This window comes from Phascolarctos cinereus, unplaced genomic scaffold (genome assembly GCF_003287225.1).
Source record: "Phascolarctos cinereus isolate Bilbo 61053 unplaced genomic scaffold, phaCin_HiC Scaffold_2;HRSCAF=192, whole genome shotgun sequence".
Taxonomy (NCBI): Eukaryota; Metazoa; Chordata; class Mammalia; order Diprotodontia; family Phascolarctidae; genus Phascolarctos; species Phascolarctos cinereus.
In genome coordinates, this window is record NW_027555625.1 from 221,775,684 (window position 1) to 221,798,216 (window position 22,533).

General features: G+C 41.5%; 1 protein-coding gene and 1 non-coding gene across 2 annotated transcripts in view; one reads left to right on the forward strand and one right to left on the reverse strand.

Annotated features, from left to right (window-relative positions):
• Nucleotides 1-22,533, reverse strand: part of DRC1 (dynein regulatory complex subunit 1) — a 49,305-nt gene that overhangs the window by 21,429 nt on the left and 5,343 nt on the right. The window contains 6 exon segments of the mRNA XM_020983914.2: nt 4,793-4,932; nt 8,386-8,508; nt 9,525-9,611; nt 10,669-10,806; nt 16,597-16,780; nt 19,499-19,611. Coding sequence (XP_020839573.1) covers nt 4,793-4,932; nt 8,386-8,508; nt 9,525-9,611; nt 10,669-10,806; nt 16,597-16,780; nt 19,499-19,611 — 785 coding nt within the window.
• Nucleotides 15,303-15,413, forward strand: LOC144456114 (U6 spliceosomal RNA). The gene has a single exon (XR_013485015.1). It is a non-coding gene; the product is annotated as a U6 spliceosomal RNA (small nuclear RNA).

The window sequence follows — 22,533 nt, forward strand, 5'->3', positions numbered from 1 at the left end:
TTTTGTTCATAGTCCAATAATTCTTACCTGATTTTTTTTTAGGCAATTGAGGTTAAGTGACTTGCCCAGGGTCACACAGGTAGTAAGTGTCAAGTGTTTGGTCTGAGGCTGGATTTGAACTCAAGTCCTCCTGACTTCAGTGCCAGTGCTCTATCCAGTCTGCTCCTAGCTGCCCCCATAGTCCAGTAATTCTTAAATTATCTCTCTTCAATGTGATTTCCAGGTCGATTGTTTTTGTTATGAGATACCTTTCATTTTCTTTTCTTGTCTTTTCTTTTCATTTCATTTTAATATTTCTTGTTGTCTCATGTAGTCACTATGTTCTATTTGTATCATTCTGACTCTCAGGGGATTTGTTGTTTGAGCAAGATTTTGTACCTTTTTGTACCAAACTGTTAAATTCCCTTTCCAATTCCTTCTTCCATTAACTCTTATCTTCTTTTCGAATTATTTTCTTCTAGTACTCTAATTTCACTTATAAAAACATTTTAATTCCCTTTTAAATTCTTCCTTCATCTCTTCCAGGGGATTCTCGCTGAACTTGTGCCCAAACTTTGCTTTTCCTTAAGGCTTTGCTTACAAATGTTCTGGAGTAATTTTCTTCTTCTGTGTTTGAGTGTACTTGTCACCTTAATAACTTTTTCTGTCGGGATTCTCGTTTTGTTTGCAGCCTACCTCCTGACTTCAGACCTGATGTTGACTTTGGGCTCCGTGCACTTCTGAGCTGACTTTGTGTCCTCTAGATTCCTCCTGCTGCTTTTCTGGGGACATTGAGTATTGTATCATTTCAGGGCATCTGGGACAGCTTAGGCAAACTTTCAGTGCTTCCAAGATAGTCCCATACAGGGCAAATTCAATTGCTGCCCTCCTAGTCTAAGTCCTGAGAGTCTCCAACATACCCACGGCCCTGCCCTGGCTGCTCCAACAGATCCATGGTGGGCCAACCGCCATCATCAGTCAGCTGGAGAACTTCTGGGTTCTCTGAAGTTACAATGCAGGCTTTAGATTAGTCTCAGGCTGGAACTGAGATCTCCCTCTGCTCCTGGGGTCAAAGTCACACTGCTGCTGCTGCTGCTTGCTTGCTTCTATGCTCTATGCTCAGTACGTCTGCAATCCCTCCTAACCCTGGAAAACCATCCCTAGAAGCAAATACCCTCCTCAGTCAACCTTGGATGTGACCTAGAACTGAGTAGTAAGCAATAAAGCTGCCAGTTGGCACCAATTCCCGCACCCTGGTCAAGTTTAGGCCTCTCTTTATAGTGGAATGATCTACATGGTCATTACTGGCTAGGGCCTGACCCCAGTGTCCACAGACTTCTTATGCTGACCTAGGCTAAAAAAAAGACTGACTTTTTTTCTTTTATTTCCCCACCAGGACTTGGTCTGGCATGTTCTCTAGACCTATAATTGTGTAATACCTATAACTGAAGGAGTTGGAGGGTAGAGCTCAGCTATAACAAATGCTGCCATCTTGGCTCTATCTCCTCCCAGAGATATCTCAAACTCAACTTGTCTAAAACAGAACTCATTATCTTCTTCCCAAAACCCACCACTTCTGAACTTGCCTATTACTAGTGACAGCACCGCTATCCTTCCAGACACCTAGATTCCCAATCCTGGTATCGTAGCTTTGATTCCTCATTCTCACTAACCCTATGTATGCAATCCATTCCCAAATTGTGCTATGTCTATCTCCTCGTCTCTCCACATCTATGTTCCCCTTCTCTCCACTCACATACCTACCATTCTAAATATCTTTATCATTTCTTCCCTGGACTGTTGACTATTGAAAGAGCCTCCTAATTAGTTTCTCCGCTTCAAGTCTTTCCCCATTCAAATCTATCTTCTACTTAGCTGCCAATGTAATTTTCCTAAAAGTACAAGTCTAACTACCCTACTTAATAAACTCTAGTAGCTCCCCATTACTTCAAGGATCATAAGTAGACTCCTCTGTTTGGCAATTAAAGCCCTCCATAACCTGGCCTTATTACGCATTACTCTCTTTCACACACACTGCACTCCAGTCAAAATGGCCCTGATATTCTTCTATGCAATCCTCTCTATTCTAATCTCTGTACCACTGCATTGGCTTTCCTCCATGCCTATAATTCACTTCCTCCACACCTCTGTCCCTTAGCCTCTCTAATTTCCTTCACAACTCACTTTAACTATCATGAACCCTTTTCCTGATACACACCCCATAGCTGCTCATACTTTCTTCCCTCAAATTATCTTATATGTATTTAAAGGGAGTTACAATTTAGCTAATAGAGACAATATGTAACTTGGTAGATGAGAAAGGGAAGAGGAGAGAGGGAGAGGGAAGGGGAAGGGGATGAAAAGAGAGGGAGAGAGGAAGGAAGGGAGAAGAGGGGGAGAGAGAGAGGAAGAGAAAGAAAGAGAGAAAGAGAAAGAGAGAGAGAGAGAGAGAGAGAGAGAGAGAGAGAGAGAGAGAGAGAGAGAGAGAGAGAGAGAGGAGGGAGGGAGAATGAATATAAGAGAATGTACTCTCTTCCTTGGCTAGATTGTAAGCTCCTTGAGGGTAGAGATGTTCATTTTTGTCTTTTTATCCATCCCCAGTCCCTAGCAAAGTGTATGACACATAACAAGCATTTAATAAATATGTATTGATTGACTGACTCTTTTCATCTAAAAAACCTGCCTGGAAGATACTGAATACTAGACCAGGAGAAGGAAAGGGCATCCTCCTTGCTCCATGCTGCCTTGGCCAGATCCTCTCTCTGCCATAATCATTCAGAAATATCCTCTATCTCTCCTCCTTTGAGATTCATTCCATCTGTCTATGTAGTCCAGATCCTTATCTCTGTAATTTACCAGCCTCCAAGCCTTATTCAAGGAGTTCAGTGTCTGCCTCCCAGTATGACCTCATACATGGAGACTTCAAGATACTTGTTGGTACCCTGATCTCACAGTTCATCATCCTCTTTAACTCCTGTGACCTAGAGGTTAATCTCAATTTCATATCCTTGGAAAGGTCATACTTGAGATCTCACTATCACCCAGAACTGTGCCAGTTCCAGTATTCTGAACATTAACATTCCCTCCTCTTATCTCTGTCCCTGCCCTTTCTTTTCTCTCTCTGCCCCTCTCTACTTGAACTCGGGATCCTACCCCTGGGACCTCAGCTCTGATAGGTGAACTTTTACCTTATCTTGACCACAATAAGGTCACCATGTTACAATATGTACACTCAGTCTTTTTCCCTCCCTCTTTCTAATCCTAGCTCTCCTAGATGTACTATCTTCTCCTTTTAAAATAGAAGCTCTTGAGGGCAAGGAGTGCCTCACTTTTATATTTATATCCCCAGTGCTTGGCCCAGAGTAAGCACTTAATAAATGCTTTTTCATTCATTTATTCTTCACCGAAACCTTCAGTATCTCCATCTCTCCTTATCTTTCCAAGTCACTACCTCTGCTCTGATTTGACTCTTCAATGTCTTGCTTCTATAGATGATTAGTTCAATTACGCTGCCCTTCACCGTTGATTCACTTACCCCTTGCTTTTCACATCCTGCCAATCTTTAACTCTGCATCATCCACACAATCTATCTTCTCCAACCACACTTGAGCTGCTGAGTGCTGTTGGCAGTTATACTACCATGCCAATTAGATTTCTGCAAATTCATTTCATTAAAGCTCCACTAGGCTCAACAAAAAACTTTTTTGCTTTTCTTGATTAAACCTCTATTTTTTCCTTGATTGAACTCTATCTCATTCTTTTTTTAAATTAACTTATTTTTAGTTTTCAACGTTCACTTCCACAAGATTTTGAGTTCCAAATTTTCTCCCCATCTCTCTCCTCCCCCCACCCCAAGATTGTGTGAATTCTGGATATCCCTTCCCTCAATCTACCTTCCCTTCTATCAACCCTCCCTTCTCTTATTCTCTTCTTTTTTATTTTCCTATAGGGCAGGATAGATTTCTATGCCTCATTGCCTGTATATCTTATTTCCCAGTTGCATATAAAAACTCTCTCATTCTTTTGTTTGTTTGTTTGTTTTGTTTTGTTTTTTGTTTGTTTTTGGCTAAGCAATGGGGTTAAGTGACTTGCCCAAAGTCACACAGCTAGTAAGTGTTATGCGTCTGAAGCTGGATTTGAACTCAGGTCCTCCTGAATCCAGGGCTGGTGCTGTATCCACTGTGCCACCGAGCTGCCCCTCTCTCTCATTCTTGCCAGTAGCAGCTCCAAATCTTTCCTTCCCCAGCACCCAAAATCTCACCCATCATTTTCTCTCTCAGAAAACATCCTTAAGTTTGTACTTTGTGGAGAAAATAGAGGCCACAGGCTCCTTCTCTCTTTCTCCACATCTCAAAACCCTTTTATGTATTCCCCCACTCTCCTCCATTTTACTCCTGTCCCTTGGTCAAGGCTGTCCTCTCTGCTTATGCCCAGCCTCTCCCCTTCCTTCCAACAGCCTGCTCCATTGATCCCTCTCTTTCATCTTCTCCCTTTCTACCACTGCCTGTCTTGCTGTTGTCTACAAATATGATCAGATCTACTTCTCTCCTTTAAAACCTTCACTTGACGTTGCCAAACACTCAAGCTATTGTCCTATAGAAAGAAAGAAGGAAGGATAGAAGAAAGGAAGGAAGGAAAAAAGGAGGAAGGAAGGAAGGAAGGAAGGAAGGAAGGAAGGAAGGAAGGAAGGAAGGAAGGAAGGAAAGGGGGGGAGGGAGGGAGGGAGGGAGAGGGAAAGAGGTCAAAGTGTCAAATGTGACAGAGAGGCAAAGGAGAAAAGATCCCCTAAGATAGATACATCATTCTATCTTACCGGTTGATCCTTCGTTTCTGCTGGGACTTAATGATTGTGTTTTCTTCATCTCTTTTCATTAGAACTTGGAAATTGTACTCTAGTTTTTCCTGGTTTAGCTGATAAGTTGCTTTCATCTGCTGGAGCTGCTGCTCTAGTATCTGTTTAAAAATTGAACACATTCTAGGAGGCTAGAGTTTGCAGAAGGCTAGGGGAGAGAGGAGAAGCACCCTGTAGCCTCTAAGGTGGCATGTGTATACACACACACACACACACACACACACACACACACCAGAGGGATACTTTCAGCTATGAATAGCTTCCTCCAAATCCTCAGAAAAGCTAGTACTATAGGCAAGAAGTCAGTGACCCCATGAAGCTTCCCACAATGTCAACATTTTTCATTAATATGTAACAGAGAAACCTATGATCAAAGCACAGTTCACTCTGGTACATAATAGCAGACTGCTCGGAAATACTACCAGCCCAGCCAGAAACGTCCACTATCATTCAGAGAAGGGGTTAGCCCCGCAAACAAGAACTTGTGAAATGTCCCTTCTGAGGTCTCAGAATATTGATCTTTCTGTGATACAACAGCAGCTTTGGCCTTTATCAAATCTTGTGCTCCTTTCAATATAAGACCAAATCAAGGCAACCACCTTTACAGTTTTTTAAGGGCCCAGCTGCACTGACTTGTTCCTTCACGCCTCCTCAGAGGAGGTAAGTAGAGCAGGGGAATCACGAAGTCCTGGGAAATGCAGAGGCAGCACCTACGTGCACCCTGTTGAAGGGAAAAGAGCATTTGGCCCGGTCTGCCACCCTTCAGGGCCACCCTCCCTGAGCTTCCTTCTCTTCCTGTTTTTAGGAAGACATGAGCCACTTGCTGAGCAAGTCAGCAGAGGTAAGGCAGGCACAGGAAGGGTTAAAAGCAAGGCCACGCCGTGACCAGGCCAGCCCTGATAGATAACTAGCTTGTAGGGAATTCGGAGCTGATTGTACTAACAAGTCAGAAAAATAAAGGCTGCGGAAAAGAATAAATTCCCTGTTGTTGACATTAAAATCTGGTTATGCAGCAAGTAGTTCAGACTCCAGCTTCAAATATGGAGCCCACATCTGCTCCTTAATTAGTGTGCAAGATAGCATCTAGGGCACTAATAGATCATTAGTGTGGCCTCAGTCCCTCTTTTTATTTCAGCTCCTTAGCCAGGGTCAAATTCTTATTCAGCTCTCCTAAGTGAATTCTTAGGAGATATAGTGGCGTGACAATATCAATCAAGCAACAAGCATTTATTAAGCTCTTCCTGTGTGCCAGGCGCTGGGAATATAAACTCACAAGTGAAACGCTCTCTGCCCTCAAGAAGCTTGCATTCTAATGGGGCGGACAATCTACTTTCACGTGGACATATACCAAGGGTGTGCCAGAGCCAGCTTGAACTGGGCTGGGAGGCAGGAAGACCCGAGTGCAAGTCTGGTCTCAGATACTTGCTAGCTGTGTGATCCTGGCCAAGGCACCTCATTTCTGCTTGCCTGTTTCCGAATCTGTAAAATGGGAATAATAATAGCAACCCCACCCCCTACCCCAACCTGGGTTGTTGTGAGGATCAAATAAGTTAATATTTGGAAAGCACTTGGCACAGTTATTGGCAAATAATATGTACTATGTAAATGTTAGCTAGAATAATTATCACTATTATTAGTAGTAGTACAAGCTGGTTGTTAAATTTTCAATATGAGCATTTACACCTCAGAAATCAGCAAAAGCCATAAATCAGGGCTTGATTTGTTGTTTTGCCAATTGTCTAGAGTCTAGACTTTAAAAAGTGATGGAGAAAAATGTTAATAGGGCAGATGAAACTTAAAACTGTGTTGTGTTTTTCAGAGAGCCTGTTGTTCAGCATTGACCAGCATATCCTAGATATACACAAAATGCAAAGCAAATACAAGATAACATCAGAGGCAAAAGCACCTGCAATCGGGGACAGCAGGAAAGGCCTCATGGAGAAGGTGGAGTATTGAATGATCTTAAAGAAAACAGGAGGCAGCAAGGTGGCAGAGCAGACAGAGGTCTGGATTCAGAGGACTCAAGAAGAGCTGAGTTTGAAACCTACCCCAGACATTTATAACTACGTGACCTTTGGCAAGTCACTTACAGCCTGAGTTTCCCCCAGGGTTGTCATCAGGATCAGCTGAGCTAACATATGTAAATAAAGTGTTTTGCAAATCTTAAATCGGTTAAATAAATACTAGCTATTATTAAGGCTTTTATTTTATTAAGTGTATAGAAACAGTACAACTAGGTGCTTTGTTTTCTCAGATCCATGTTTATTATAGTTGTTATATTACTAGCTCACAGAAGAATGACTGTGGACATTATATTACTAGCTTGTTATATTACTTACATTACTAGTTGCTTATATTATTAGTTATATTACTAGCCCACAGATGAAGATTGACTATGGATGTACTAGAACTCATCATTTTTTTCTGAGTCAGCCAAGGCAGAGAATTGGACTATGAGTACCCAAGCAGGTCTCACAGCCATGATCTTTTCCCCCCAAAAAAAGGAACGTGGCTGAAAAAGTTACAGCCTCACATGTGATTTGAGAGGACAAAGAATAAATGCAAGTTGGTTCAGATTTGAAAGATGAAGGAGGGAAAGAGAACTACTGACCTAGGGGATTGATGAAGGCATAGTTAGTGTCAGGGCACAGTGACCAAGCTGAGATTGGAGGGTCCTGGGAACAATCAGTGCAAGCTAAGCAGGTACTAGCCATTGTCCTGACTAATGACTGCATTCTTTCCCATGAGAACACACGTCCCCATGATTTCTTCAGATGAGTAATAGTGAGTCTGCCCAAGTGACAGTACTCACTCTAGAGGCACAGCAAAATAAGCCAGACTTTGGGTTCTGATTTCCCATGAGCAGCACTACTACAATCACCATGGACAGACAGAATTCACAGCAGCCAAAGCAGCAGGACACTTCACTTATGTGGCCTCTGTTAGCTACTGGTCATTATCTGCACCAATGCCCACACATTGGTTAAAAAACCATCACGACTTTCTGCATCAATAACCCAGTCCTGAATTGCCTCTTTGGTCTCACCAAGAATTATTCCCCACAAATAAGCCACAAAGTAGATTTAGATAAGAGTTTTATCAAGAGAATTTTAGTTGACCTATTTTCTAAGTCTGCATTTGCCATCTGATCATCTGTAGATTTTTTTTTTGGCTGGGTTGTATTTTATGTTCATGATTTTTCATATGAATTTATGTCAAATCAGGCATCCCTCCTTCCCGTACTCATGCAATTGCTTTCTCTCAAATTCAGGACTCATTTATCCCTATTGAATTTCATCTTGCTGGTTTCGAGGGCTGATGCTGTCATCCCAGGCATGAGCTGGCTTCAGGCCACTTGCAGGTTGCATGAGTATGTTTTCCTGATCCAGCTCTTTACAAGAGGATGTGGGCCCTATTATTACTAATTGACCTCCACCATCCCCCATCCCCACTTCCCTGGCATATTACGGGTCGTCAGTAGATAACAAGCAATCTGAGCTCCTCTAGAGAGAAAGACCGAATGGACCATGGTTCCCCTCCCCCTCTCGCCTAACCTGCACATCCAGCTCCAGCTTGATCTTGATGGAGTTGTACTCTTCTGAATCCCAAACCCTCTGCTGGTTTAACTGCTTCTCATAATCTTCCACCCTCTTCATGTGGCTCATCAGATACTCCAGCTGAGGTCAAAAGGAGGCAACAACAAAAGTCTTAGCAACTGTAATTTTTCCAATACTTCATTACAAGTGACCTGAATAAAGCCTAAAAAGAATTTAATATTTCACACAATTTTTGCAGGAGATGCAACTTAGGATCAGAAGCACCCTCCCTACCGCCCCCCACTTTGGAGTGGGGAGGCAGCATCCTGCAGAGAGCACCAGATACAACGTCAGGGCACCCAGGTTCAAATCCCAATGCTGATTTCCTGGCTGTGCTATTCAACTTTCTGAATCTGCTTTGTCCTCTGAAAAAATGGGGATTACAATTCTTGCATGAGCCATTTCATTGAGTTGTCATGAGAGGAATGCTTTCTAAACCTCTGGGAGCACGTGAATTACACTGTGGGCTCCATGAAGCCGCACTCGCTCATTAGTTCTTACTCCCTGAATTCGGGGGAACACCATCACCAGCACAAACACCTCTTTGGCTCTGGATGATATTATGTGCTCTATACCCCCCTCTCTTCTTCCTTCACATCTGTGAAATGAAAAGGAAAACACTGATCTGGGCTTCTCAAAATTTTCTACGACTGAGAGCCCATGTCCATACTCTTAAACTGCCTGCTTTGCCTCAAGTAGTTCGTGGTTAGTGCAGAGGGTTCAGTATTGGGTGAAACAATGGCGGTGAAGCCACATAGCAAGAGTAGCACTTGGCAGTCCTGACCACTGGTGAGCAAGCAATAATGCCCAACCTCACAGGCAAGAGAACCAAGAGTGGATCCCAGTAAAAAACTGGTCGGTCAAGCAGCAAGCACTTATTCCATGCTCACTGTGAGCCAGGCACTGTGCTAACCACCAGAGAGGCAAAGAAAAGCAAAAACACAGGTCTCTGCGCTCAGAGCGCACCCACTCTAATGGGCAAAGACAATATGCAAACCCCCAAGTATGACATGGCCATCATATCCAACAGTCTAAAGCATTCATGAGATTCAAAGGGCATCTAGCCACGCTTGTTCATTCACCCCTTCATCCTTTACCTCCTTGGAATCGTGAACGTTCATCTCACGTTCCCATTTCTTCTTATTGCTGATCAGTAGCTCTTGTCGCTCCTGCTCAAATGCTTTCTGTAACCAAAAGAGGACCAGGGTCTTGGGCCTGCTTTGGCTGGGCATGAGCTCCATAGTTCGGGGAACAATCTATTATCACTTCTTACAAAGACCGACACTCCTCTACACAAAGTGCAAAGCCCCTGGCTCTAAGCTGGCAGCCCTAGTTATCAAATTTTAAGGAGCTGGCTATTTATTGAAGGAGTCAAATGGACAAAGATCGGCCATCCCTCAGGAGAGGTAAGTGATCTCACTCCTAAGGCTCAGTACCAGTGGCAGTTGAAAGAGTAGTTAGGGAGCAAGAGAACCCAACCTCTGGAAACTAAAAGGAAGCCAATCATGTAGCCCAGGGACCACATCTACCCTTTAGGACCAGATGAAGCACACAGACTGGAGGGAAATGGCCCCTTTCATGCCCATGAAGCAGAGGCAGATCTCAGTGGATAAACCTAAGGAGAAGCCTAAGAATACAAAACAGAGAAAGCCTGGATTTAGCAGTGAGATTCCATCAGCTTCTAGGCATGCTTCCCCAGGGTAAGGGCTGTTGGAGACATCCTGTGCGCCCAGGATCCTGGGCCCATTCTTATTATTCTTCCACATCTTGATCAGATTACTAGCTGCATGACCCTGGGCAAGTCACTTAACAGCTGTCTGCCTCAGTTTCCTCATCTGTAAAATGAGGATAATAATAGCACCTACTTCCCAGGGTTGTTGTGAGGATCAAATGAGATAATAATTGTAAAGCACTTAGCACAGTATTGGGCACATAGGAAGCGTTATATAGATGTTAGCTATTATTATTATCATTACTGGATTCAGCAAAAGTACTAAAAACCTCCCACCACTTTCTTTCTTTTTTCCTCCCATAAAGAAATCTGGTGGTTCATTTATCTCTGATGAAAAGCAAATTATATCAAAAGAACCAAGGTCAGAACACCAAGATGTTTGGGATGTCTCCCGAGCACATTAGGACAGCCACAAAGTCCTCAGAGCAGCCTCCAAATGACAAAGTAGGCGACCTTCACAATGGAGACTAGAAGTGGTCTCTGCATCCTCCTACAGCTGTCTTTGCTACCTCAATATGATTGAGCTCCTGACGGAAGGTCTTTATTAAATTCTTGACTTGTTCTTCCATCCTCTCCAGCAGCAGAGTAATGTCATCACCCTGTTTCTTCAGGTCCTTCACATACTGGTCATCTTTTCCTTTTAACTCCTGGAAAGAGAAGATGAAAACTGTCAGCCCCAAGGAGACGTGGTACCAAACAGGGTCCATCTAGCACATTTCTTTAAAAACACCTAAAAATTATAAAGTTTGAATGATAACGAAGCTTCAAAATAGCCAAGAATCATGGAAAAGCCTCAGTCAGAGAGAACATCCGTCACTGGAGGATGTGAGACGGGGACTAGTCTCCTCAATGTAATTTGTTAGTAAAATTCTGCTTTATCTGACCATAGACTGGAGCTATTTAAGTAAACACATTCCCTCACCACCACTCCAAAAAATAATAATAAAAATCAGGTTAACTGAGAAAATTTCTCATGCACCAATAGAGGTATGATATTTCTGTATAACATATCTGTTGCTGAATTTTGAATGTTCTGTTCCTAATGTAAGAGAGAATAAGTCTAGCTCAAAATTCATTTTCTGTGGCCTTTCTTTTCTAACAAAGAGCTAATCTTGATGGAAAAGTGTTTTTTCCCCCTTCTCAAAAAATCAAAGAATGTATTCAATTAGGAAGAAACTGAAGAGTGCATGTAGTCCAGGGTCCTTAACCTAGAGTTCATGAACTTGTGCCTTTAATGTTTAATAATTTTATTTCAATGTAACTGGATTCCTATGTATTTCATTTCCTACATTTAAAAATATCACTTGCAGAAGGGGTCTGTAGGTGTCACTAGGCTGCCAAAGGCTTTGGTCTATTATGCAAAAATGGTAAAGAACCTCCCTGCTCTAATCTAACTTCTATGAAATGCAGAAGTTTCTGCCAAAGCCTTCCTAGCAGATCTGATCTCTACTAGAATACCCAAAGTAACAGGGAGCTGAACACCTCCCTCTAACTTTGACATTGTTCTTTCTGAAGTTAAGACAAAACCTTAAGAAGCCTAAATATAGGAAACAATAATAATAACACCCTACAGATCATCATTGTGATTAGTACTAGGACAGACACGGCATCTGTCCTAATGACCCTTTCTGTCCAGAAGAGAGAGAGTTTTTTTTAGCAAATACATACATAGCTATAATATACAAAATTATATAATAAACACCTGAGGAGGAAGATAATTATCAAACGGGGGCTTCAGGAAAATCTTCATAGAAGAGGTAACATTTGAGTTGAGGAAGGATGGGGATTTAATAGGCAAAGAGGGGAAGAGGGCATTATGTGCATAAGTTGCAGCAAGAGTCAAAGTAAGAAAATATAATGTATATTCAGTAGGGGCAGAGGATAGACCAATATGCCTGAAACAGAGTGTATGGAGGGGAGTGATGTGACATAAAGCTTGAAAGGCAGGGTAGTACAAGATTAAGGGCCTTGGATGCCAAGTGAAAGAATGTGAATTTTAATAGGCAGACAAAAGGAAACTACTGAAGATTTTTGAGTAGAAAATCACCATGCCCAGACCTATGTATGGGAAGAGAGCAGAAAGAACCAAGAAGGGGCTATTACAATAGTCCAGGGCAGTAGTATTAAAGTTAAAGTGGTGGTTGTGGGGGTAGAGAGGATATAGATGAGAGTTGTTGTGAAGGTGGTAGCTGATTGGCTACGACGGGGAAGGGGATGGAGAGAGAAGAGCTGAAAATAACCCTAAGGTGAAAAACACAGGAGAGCTTCTGGTGGTACCAAAGAGAGAAACAGTGAAGTCAGAAGGAAGAGGCAGGTAGAGGTAAAATAGTCTGTTCAGCTTGAGGTACTATAGGGACAATCTAGGAAGGGTGACAATGAGAAATGGGAGTCTAGAGTCCAAAAGGAAAGCCAGACAGATAACAGTAACAAAACCATAAGCAGGCAAGCTATAAATTCTACTTAGGCCTCTATTCTTGACTTACTGTGCATCAGTGGTAAAGTCAAGTCAAGTCAAGTCAACAAGCACTTATTTATAGTGTTTACTATGGACCAGGCACTGTGCTAAGCTCTGACTGAGGATTCAAAGCAAGGGAAAATAGCCCTTGAGGAGTTCCAGGTTTAATGGGGCAGCAGACAACCTGCAGACAACTGTGCGTATATAAGACATATACAGCGGTCAAATCATCTCCCTTCTTGAAAGGCAGTTTTCATCAGGCTAAAATAAAAATGGGATAATGGTAACTTACTCAGTGTCTAAGTATGGCAGAGTGAATTTCTAGATAGAAAATATTGGTGTCTGAAGAAAAATTCTAAATTCTGCAGAATTAGCAGGCACAGAAGCAAGGAACTATGGATATTGAATACTGCAGATGTCAGACTTTTTCAATGGGTTAGTTTGCTGCACTGAGGTTTTTTCCCTCTTTTTTAGGGCTGCATTGGGAAATGTAGATACAAAAACTAAGTATATCAATACATATATGGCTTGTTTGTTTGTTTTTAAAGAAAAGAATTAGCAAACAGAAGTAGGGGGTCCATATACTTCTTGGTATTTTTTTAAATGAAATTAAGCTGACAAGAGTAAATGCTAAACACTCAACAATCTAACCTGTGGAAGCTAAGCGGCACAGGGGATAAAGTGCTGGATCTGGGGCCAGGAAATCTGAGTTCAAACTTGAGCTCCTCTTGCCTCAGGAGCATAGTAGGTATGTGACTCTAGGCAAATCAATTAAACTCATTCAGCCTCAATTTCCTCATCTGAAAAATGGAAATAATAATAAGACCCTCTTGACAGGGTTATTGTGAGAATCAAATGAAATAACATCTGTAAAGTGCTTTGCAAATCTTAAAGCATTATATAAATTCTACCTATTACTAAGAAGAACAACAATAAACTTCCAGGGGCAGAGCTGAAATGTTGGAATAGCAAAAGCACTCATGGGGCAGCTAGATGGCGCAGTAGACACAGCACTGGCCCTGGAGTCAGGAGGACCTGAGTTCAAATCCGGCCTCAGACACATGATACTCAGTAGCTATGTGACCCAGGACAAGTCACTTAACCCCAATTGCCTTGCCAAAAAAAAAAAGAAAAGAAAAAACACTCAGCTTAGCTCTCTCAAGATTCCCCTCAAAACAACTTTAAGATAATGCCTCAAATTGAATTCTAGAGTGTCAGAGCCAACAAAAGGTCAGAATGAGACATTCTTCCAGCCCAAAACAACACAGGAGGTTGGAAAAAGATCTGTGACATGGGGGTAGGAGGCTGACTTGGTGCCCAAAGGGTGGGCCGAGGGCCAGTGGTAGGACTAGAAGCAAGAGCACATTTGAGGGCTTTCAAGACAGATACAGTAAGGGGACCTGGCAACCGGTCAGAAAGAGTTTACAGGGAACCCCTGTGCTAGCATGAGAAATAGGACTAGATGCTAAAGGCAACTCCATTGCCTATACCCACTCCTGGGTCATAGTTCAAGGGTAGACAGGGGTACTTTTGATCAAGAAGAAGTGGAAACCCTGAGAGGCAGTACCACTTCCCATCCCAAGGGATTAGTGACCATGAGGAAAAGCATTGTTTCAGGTGTCAAGGGAGGGGGTGCCCTTCTGGGGTAAGAACCGGAGTTCAGACCAAGAGAGTAGTGACCACACCTCTCCCCAGATCACATCACCTTGGAAGCACTGAAAACTTCCAAAGCCCTAGAAGTAGTTCTGAAAACAGCAAAAAAACCTGAAGCTTTAGGGGGCCCATTCCCCTTCCACACCAGGAACAGAACTCAACATTAACATAAAATTCCAAATCAAGAAATAGGGTGGAAAAATAAGAAGGGCAGATTTTTAAAAAGGCAGTGGTTAGATGCAAAATAGACTTTAGAGGAAGGACAGGATCAAAAGAAAGAAAGATAAACAGAAGAAAATAGGATGAAGGGAAATGCATAGTTAGTAATCACAACTGTGAGTGTGAATGGGATAAATTCACCCATAAAATGGAAGCAGATAGCAGAACAGATTAGAAGCCACAAGAAACACTTTGAAACAAAGAGTCACACATAGATTTGAAATAAGGGGCTGGGGCAGGATCTATTATGTTTCAGCTGAAGTAAAAAAGGTGGGGTAGTAATTATGATCTCAGACAAAGCAAAAACAAAAACAGGCCTAATTAAAAGGGATAAGCAGGAAAACTACATCTTGCTAAAAAAAAAGAAGAAGAACCATAGACAATGAAGAAAAAAACAATACTGAACACGTATATGCTAAATCACATAGCATCAAATTCTTAACAGAAAAGTTAAATGAATCACAGGAGGAAACACACAGTAAAACCATACTAGTGGGGGACCTCAACTTTCCCCTCTCAGCGTTAGATAAATCTAACCATGAAATAAATAAGAAAGAAGTCAAGGAGGTGAATAGAATTTTAGAAAAGTAAGATAACAGACTTCTGGAGAAAATTGAATGCAAATAGAAAGAAGCATATCTTTTTCCCAGATGTACATGGCACCTTCACAAAAAAAATGAGCATGCATTAGGGCATAAAAACCTCACAACCAAATGCATAAAAGCAGAAATGTTAAATATGCCCTTTTCAGACCATAATGCAATAAAAATTACATTTAATAAAGGACTATGTAAGCACAGATTAAAAGTTAATTGGGTGCTCACTTCGAAGAGCAGCACATATACTAAAGTTGGAATGATAAAGAGAAGATTAGCATGGCCCCAGTGCAAGGATGAAACACAAATTCATGAAGTGTTCCATATTTTTGGAATAGCTGAACAAGTTGTAGTATATGATTGTGATGGAATACTAATGTGCTATAAGAAATGATGAGCAGAATGCTTTCAGAAAAACCTGGAAAGACCTACATGAGCCAATGCAGAGTGAAATGTACTGTGGTACAAAGTAATAGCAATATTATTTGATGATGAGCCATGACAGCTGTTCTCAGCAATACAATGATCCAAAACAATTCCAAATGATGAAAAATGCCATCCAACTCCAGAGAAAGAATTGATGGAGTCCGAATGTATATCAAAGCACACTTTTAAAAACTGTCTTTGAGGCAACTAGGTGGCACAATGGAGAGAACACCAGCCCTGGACTCAGGAAGACCTGAGTTCAAATCCGGCCTCAGACGCATAACACTCACTAGCTATGGGCAAGTCACTTAACCCCACTGCCTAGCAAAAAAAAAAAAACACCCAAACCTTTCTTTATTTTTATTGGTGGGAGAGGGTTTGGTCTGTGTTTTCTTTCACAATATGACTAATATGGAAATATGTTTTTCATGACTATACATGTATAACTTATATCAGACTGCTTGCATTCTCAGTAAGGAGGAGGAGAAGAAAGGAGGGAGAGAATTTTGAACTTGATTTTTAAATAAGAATGTTAAAAACTGTTTTTACAAGTAATTGGAAAATTTTTTTTCAATTTCAAATGAAAAAAATGGGAAATTAAATAACCTAATCCTAAAGAATGAGTGGGTCAAAGGACAAATAATAGAAACAATCAATAGTTTCATTAAAGAGAATGACAATAATGAAACAGCATTAAAAATTTGTGTGATGCAGCCAAAGCAATATGTAGGAGGAAATTTATATCTCTAAAACATGTACATCAATAAAAGAGAGAATGAGGATCAATGAACTGGGCACACAGCTAGAAAAAGAAAACAAACATGGCTAATATGGAAATATGTTTTGCATGACTTCACACATATAATCCATATCTAATTGCTTGACTTCTCAAGGAGGGGGGATGGTGGGAAGGAGGGAAAGAATTTGGAACTCAAAAAATGTTTAAGTGATTGTTAAAAAACTTCCTACATGCAAATGGAAAATACTTAATGAAATAATTTTTAAAAAGAGTAATGATTTTCTTCTTCCAAGTCAGCACCATGCCCCACCCTGATCCCACCCTAGTTTTTGCAACATTAAATTTTTACCTGTTGTAAATCACTAATAAGCTTGTTCTTCTCCTCTATCAGCATAGCGCATTGACACTGTTGTCCATCGAGTAGGCTCCATAGCTCCTGGGGAATCCTCTTCATCTTACTGTCTCCCCACTTTGCAGTGATGTCATAAAACTTTTCCTGACTGGTCTTGATTTCATTCTCCAGCTTCTCCACTCTGTAAACACAAACCTTTCACTCCAAGACAATGGCTACATATTCTGATACATCAGTTGGGGCTCTTTAGAGACTTGTTTGGATTTGTTGAACCAGTGAAGGAAGGGGAGAGGGAGAAGGTCTTGATTATTAGCAGAACAGTAGAAATTAGAGGTATGGAGGCCAGAGTACGCATGATATGGCTGAGAGATAAGAAAAAATCCCAGGAACCTAATGCTACTCATGAAGATACTTGTCTTACCTCCTCAATATGACTGTCAGCTTCTAATTCTCACCAATAAAAATTAAACAATTAGGGGCAGCTAGGTGGCAGAGTGGATAGAGCTCCAGGGCCTGGGAGTCAGGAAGACCTGAGTTCAAATCCGACCTCAGACACTTGACCCTTACTAGCTGTGTGACCCTGGGCAAGTCACTTAACCCCAATTGCCTAGCCCCCCCCAAAAAAAAAAATTAAACAGTTTCAGAAATAGAAATGATGATAACCATGAAGGAAAGTAATCATTTTCTCACAATTATGAAATAATGATGATGATGATGATGATAGATAACATTTATGTGGTACTTACTATGTGGCAAGCACTGTATTAAAGTGATTGATCCTCACAACAACCCTGGAAGATAGGTGCTATTATTATCCCTATTTTACAGATGTGGACACTGGGGCAAACAAAATTTAAGTTACTTCTCAGGGTCACACAGCTAGTAAGTATACTAAGTATACTTATATACTTATACTTGGCCAGATTTGAACTCATGTTCCAGACTTCAGGCCTGGTGCTCTATCCTGCCACAGTGTAATATGAACCCTAGGTTTAGGGAGGGCAAGTTTTTAGGCATCAGAGAAAAGGTAAGTAGGATCCAATGGTCTATATTTCTAAAGAGGAAAAAGGAAGCTACAAAAATGGAGTTCTAAAGATACAAAGAAAAACAATTCCAAGGAGCAGGAAAAAGGGGAATTACATAAGGAGGGTGATATGGTTAAACAACTTAGGTTGAAAAAAGACGTGTAAAGAAGATGGAGGCAAGAACAGATGATGTAGAACAAATATAAAGGCTCATAATGATTCTGTTAAAAAAAAAGTGTCAGTAATGCTAAAGATCAGAAGCACAGCAAAAATGGATGTTTTAGCTATATCAGGAAGAAGAAAAGGATCAAGGAAAGGATAAGGAATGGCACACCAGTACATAGGACAGCAGTCATAGGTGATAGAGAAAAGGTCAAACTACTCAACTGCAGAATGATGCTTGTACTGAAAGGAGCAGCACAAAAATGAGTAATCCAAGATAAATAAAGAGGTAAGAAAGTAACTAGTTGCCTTTCATGAGCTCAAGACACCAGACCAGATGAATTATAGTCCCTGAGGTTCCACAAGAAATAGATGTGATTGCTGATTTGAAATGTGAAGAACAGAAGAGATGTCACCATAAAGGAGAAGGACAAATATCCTGATCTTTAAAGGGGGGAGGCATTGGGAGAAAAGGTGGCATTTATAAAGCTACGTGGCATAGTGGATAGAGCACAGCCCTGAAGTCAGGAGGACCTGAGTTCAAATTCAGCCTCAGACCAAACACTTGACACCTACTAGCTGTGTGACCCTGGGCAAGTCACTTAACCCCAATTGCCTAAAAAAAAAAGAAAGAAAGAAAAAATAAATTATTGGACAATGAGATTGACTTGGATTCCTGGTAGAATTGAAAAAGGTGTCATTTAAGGGATGATTAATGAGTATCTAAGAAAGGAAGCAATAATCACAAAGGGCCAACATGGCTTCATCAAGGGTAAGCTATGCCAAACCAATCTCATATAGGGTTACTATACTGGTAGAACAGGGGTATGCTATAGAGTAAGTTAAAATGACTAGTAAAAACATTTGACAAAGTCTCTTCTACTTTCCTTTCGGAAAAGATGGAGAAATATGGCCTACACAATGGTAAAATTAGAAGAATTCAGAACTAATTCAATGTCTGAACCCAAAAAGTATTTCTTAATGGTTTAATACCAATTTAAAGAGAGATCCCTAGTGGAATGTGTCAAAGATTAGTCCTTGATCCTGTGCTAATATTTTTAACAATGACTTGGATGCAGGCATAAATGAAATACTTAGCAAATTGTAGATAACTCAAAGTGAGGAGGGATAACTACCATGACACAGCCAGGCTCAAAGAAGACCTCAAGAAGTTAGAATGGTAGGCCAAATTTCGTTAGATGAAATTTGAAAGGGATAAATGTAAAATCCTGTACTTTAAAAAAAATAAATCATCTTCACAAGCAGGTATGACTAGATAGCAGTAAATCTTTAAAAGATCTGGGAGTTCTGGTGGACCATAAGCTCAGTGAGTCAAAATTGCAATATGACAACCAACAGGCCTTTATATTGATCTCAGAGGACAATGGTAAGACAGCTAATGTGTGCTAAGAGACAAGACTTGAACTCAGATCTTCCTAATTCCAAGGTCAGTCCTCTATCCACTGTAGCATGCTACCTCTCAGGGAAGCACAAAACATGTGCCTAATACTTTTTGAATTTGTTCTCTTCTAAAAATATAAAGCTACTTCCAGGCCTACTGGTAATTCCTAACAAACTAACATCAGGCAGGAGTTGGAAGACAAACACATTGGGTTAAGTCCTGACGATAAAAATGTTAAAGAATTCGGTGACCTTGAGAAGAGAGAAACATGTCTGTGCTCACAAGGCACCAGGGCAGCGGAGTTCCTTACCTCTGACGCTTTGCTTCATCTTCATCTACCCTCCTGTGAGTCTCCCTGATATCAGCAGCAATTTGGATGTTTGTCACCAGCTCAGTGCCACAGAGCAGCAGCTTAGACAACCTCTGGAAACAGAAAATACAAGAGATACAACCAGACTTCCAGAATACAGTTCACACACGAACTGCAGCTGCCTCAAGAGGGCACATTTCAGCTTGGATAACTAAGGAAAGATCCAAAAATGGACTGAGCTAATCCCAAAAGTAACAAAGCCCTTTCCCCCCATCCCCAAAAGGGACGTTTGAATGAACATCTGCCGGGGCTGTCTGAAAAGGGCTGGATGCTTCTGGTAGGAGCTGGCCTAGACATCTCCAAGGATTTTCTCAGCTCTGAAATTTTGTGGTTCTAGATTCAGTAGAGAATGGGAAAAGCTCCTTCTCTATTTCCTCAAGAGATGAAGAACAACTGTGAGGCTTTTATAACTAATCTTTATGTAGCAGAGGCAGCAGGGCATAGTGGATAGAGAGCCAGCCTTGAAGCTCAGAAGGCCTCAGTTCAAGTATACATACTTGATACATACTGGCTGGGTGACTCAGAGCAAGTCAGTGATCGAGGCAACTCTCTAAGATTATAAATTACAGAAAGGTGCCGATCTGCCATGGTGAGGGCAATTCTTCACCCAGGAGTCCCTCGTGCCAAAGAAATCAATGGTCTAGTCCACATCCCCTTTCTAGTTAGTATAAATCTCTCCAAACCAGTAGAAAGAGACCAAAGGATCCTAGATTTAGAGTTGGAGAGGCAATAGACACCGTTGAGTTCAACCTCTTTACCTTACAAATGAAAATCTAAAGATCAGAGATACTGAGTGATTTGTCCAGGGTCACACAGCCAATATGTGTCAGAGGGAGGACTTGAACTCAGGTCTCTTGGCTCCAAAGGCAGTACTCTCTTCATTACAGGAAAGAGAAGGAAGAGACAGAACAGTACAGCACTTCTAAATACTCCAACTCAAGCCTGCTATGGCAGGATTTCTTTACCTTTTAGTTTCACAGGTGTAAAAAAGATATGAAAAAGAAGCACTCTAGCCTTTATGCACACAGTAGTCACTTCATTCAATTCCATGATTTTTTGACAGTGTTCTCTTTCTCACTCAAATAATTTCAGCCCCACAGTTCCTAAAACAACACAGCTCAAAGCCAATTGTGGGGGGGGGAAAGCACCTCTAGGCACCAGCAGCTCACCATTAAGGCAAGCAGCATTCTTGGCACGCCACTCTACACTGCCAAAAAGCCTTGTAGAATTAGAATCACGAACTAGGTGGAAAAGCGGTATCAGTGAAAAGGATCCAATTCTATGGGCCACAGACTCGGTCAAGGGGCAATGACCAGTTTATGATACATTAGTATTAACAGCACTGTTCTGAGTCCTACTTTCACCTCTCTGAAAAGGCTTTTATCCCACACTACACCTAGAATTTCACCCTTCATTGCCCACTTATAAACTCTGACCACGGAACATGATATCATGCACCACTCCCTCCTCCTCTGTCTGACAAAGATGTGACCCCTTCTTCTCACCGCCAAGGGCAACCAACCCCTCTACTTGTATTCTTGACCCCATCCTCTCCAGGCTCTTCTAGCAGACTGCCCATATTGTCATCCCTACTCCTAATTTTCAATCTCTAGCTCCTAGTTCTTTTCCTGCTGCCAAACACTCCCTATATCTCTCTCATCCTTGAAAAACCCTCACTCAATCCATCCATCCTTGCTGCCTATCTTCTTACATCTCTCTTCTCTTTTGTGGCTAAATTCCTTGAGAAAGCCATCTACATTCAGTGCCTTCACTTTCCCTCCTCTCACTCTATTCTAAACTCTCTGCAATCCAGCTTCCCAACCCATCATTCAACAGAAACTTCCCAAGTCAAAGTTACCAGTGAGCTCTTAATTGCCACATCTATGGTCTTTTCTCAGCTTTCATCCTTTTCGACCTCTTCAGCACTCAACACCATTGACTACCTTCTCTTCTTGGGCATTTTTTCTTCTCTGGGTTTTTGTGACACTGCTCTCTCCTGATTCTCCTGCCTATCTGACTACTCCTCAGTGTGCTCTGCTAGATTATCATCCATATCCCAACCACCCCCCTCAATCTAGGTATCCCCTCAGGCTCTCCTTAGATCTTCCCTTTTCTCTCTATAATCTCTCACTTGGTGCTCTCATCAGCTCCTATGGGTTTAATTCTCATTTCTACATTAGTGACTCCCAGATCTATATATCCAGCCCCAGTATGAGCTCCATGTTTGCATTACCAGCTGCCTATTATATATTCCAAATTGGTTCTTCTGTATATAAGACATACTCAACATATCCAAAATAGAACTCCACCCCCTACTTCCCTGAAGAAAAATGAAACCTGCCCCTCTTCTGCGCTTCCCTATTACTGGTGAGGACACCACCCAGGTTCAGACCTTAGTATCATCCTGTACTCCTTCCACACCCCATTTATTTAACCTTTGGCCAAACCTTATCATTTCTATCTTTACATCTTTCCCTTTCATCTCCTTCTCCTTATACACCCCACTTCAGGCACCCATCATCTCTCACCTGGACAACTGCCATAGCCTCATAATTGGTCTCCCTGTCTCAAGTATTACCCTACTCCCATCTATTCTCCACATAGCTGTCAAAGCAATTTTCCTGATGTGTAGGTTTAATCATGTCACTCTCCTACTCAATAAACTCCAGTGGTTCTTGATTACCTCTAGGATCAAAGATAAACTCCTCTTCTATTTGGCTTTTAAAGCCCTTTCCAACCTTGCCCCAACCTACCTGTTTCAATCTTATTGCACAATACTTCCTTTTGACACACTTGGAAGCCTAGTCAAAATGGTCTCCTTAATGTTCCTTATGCAAGACACTCGATCTCCTGACTCTGACCTTTGCACTGGCTGTTCCTGTGGCATATGCTACCTACTCACCTTCACTTCTTAGGATCCTGAGCTTCCTTTGAGACTTTGCTCAAGTATCGCCTTCTACATGAAGACTTTCCCA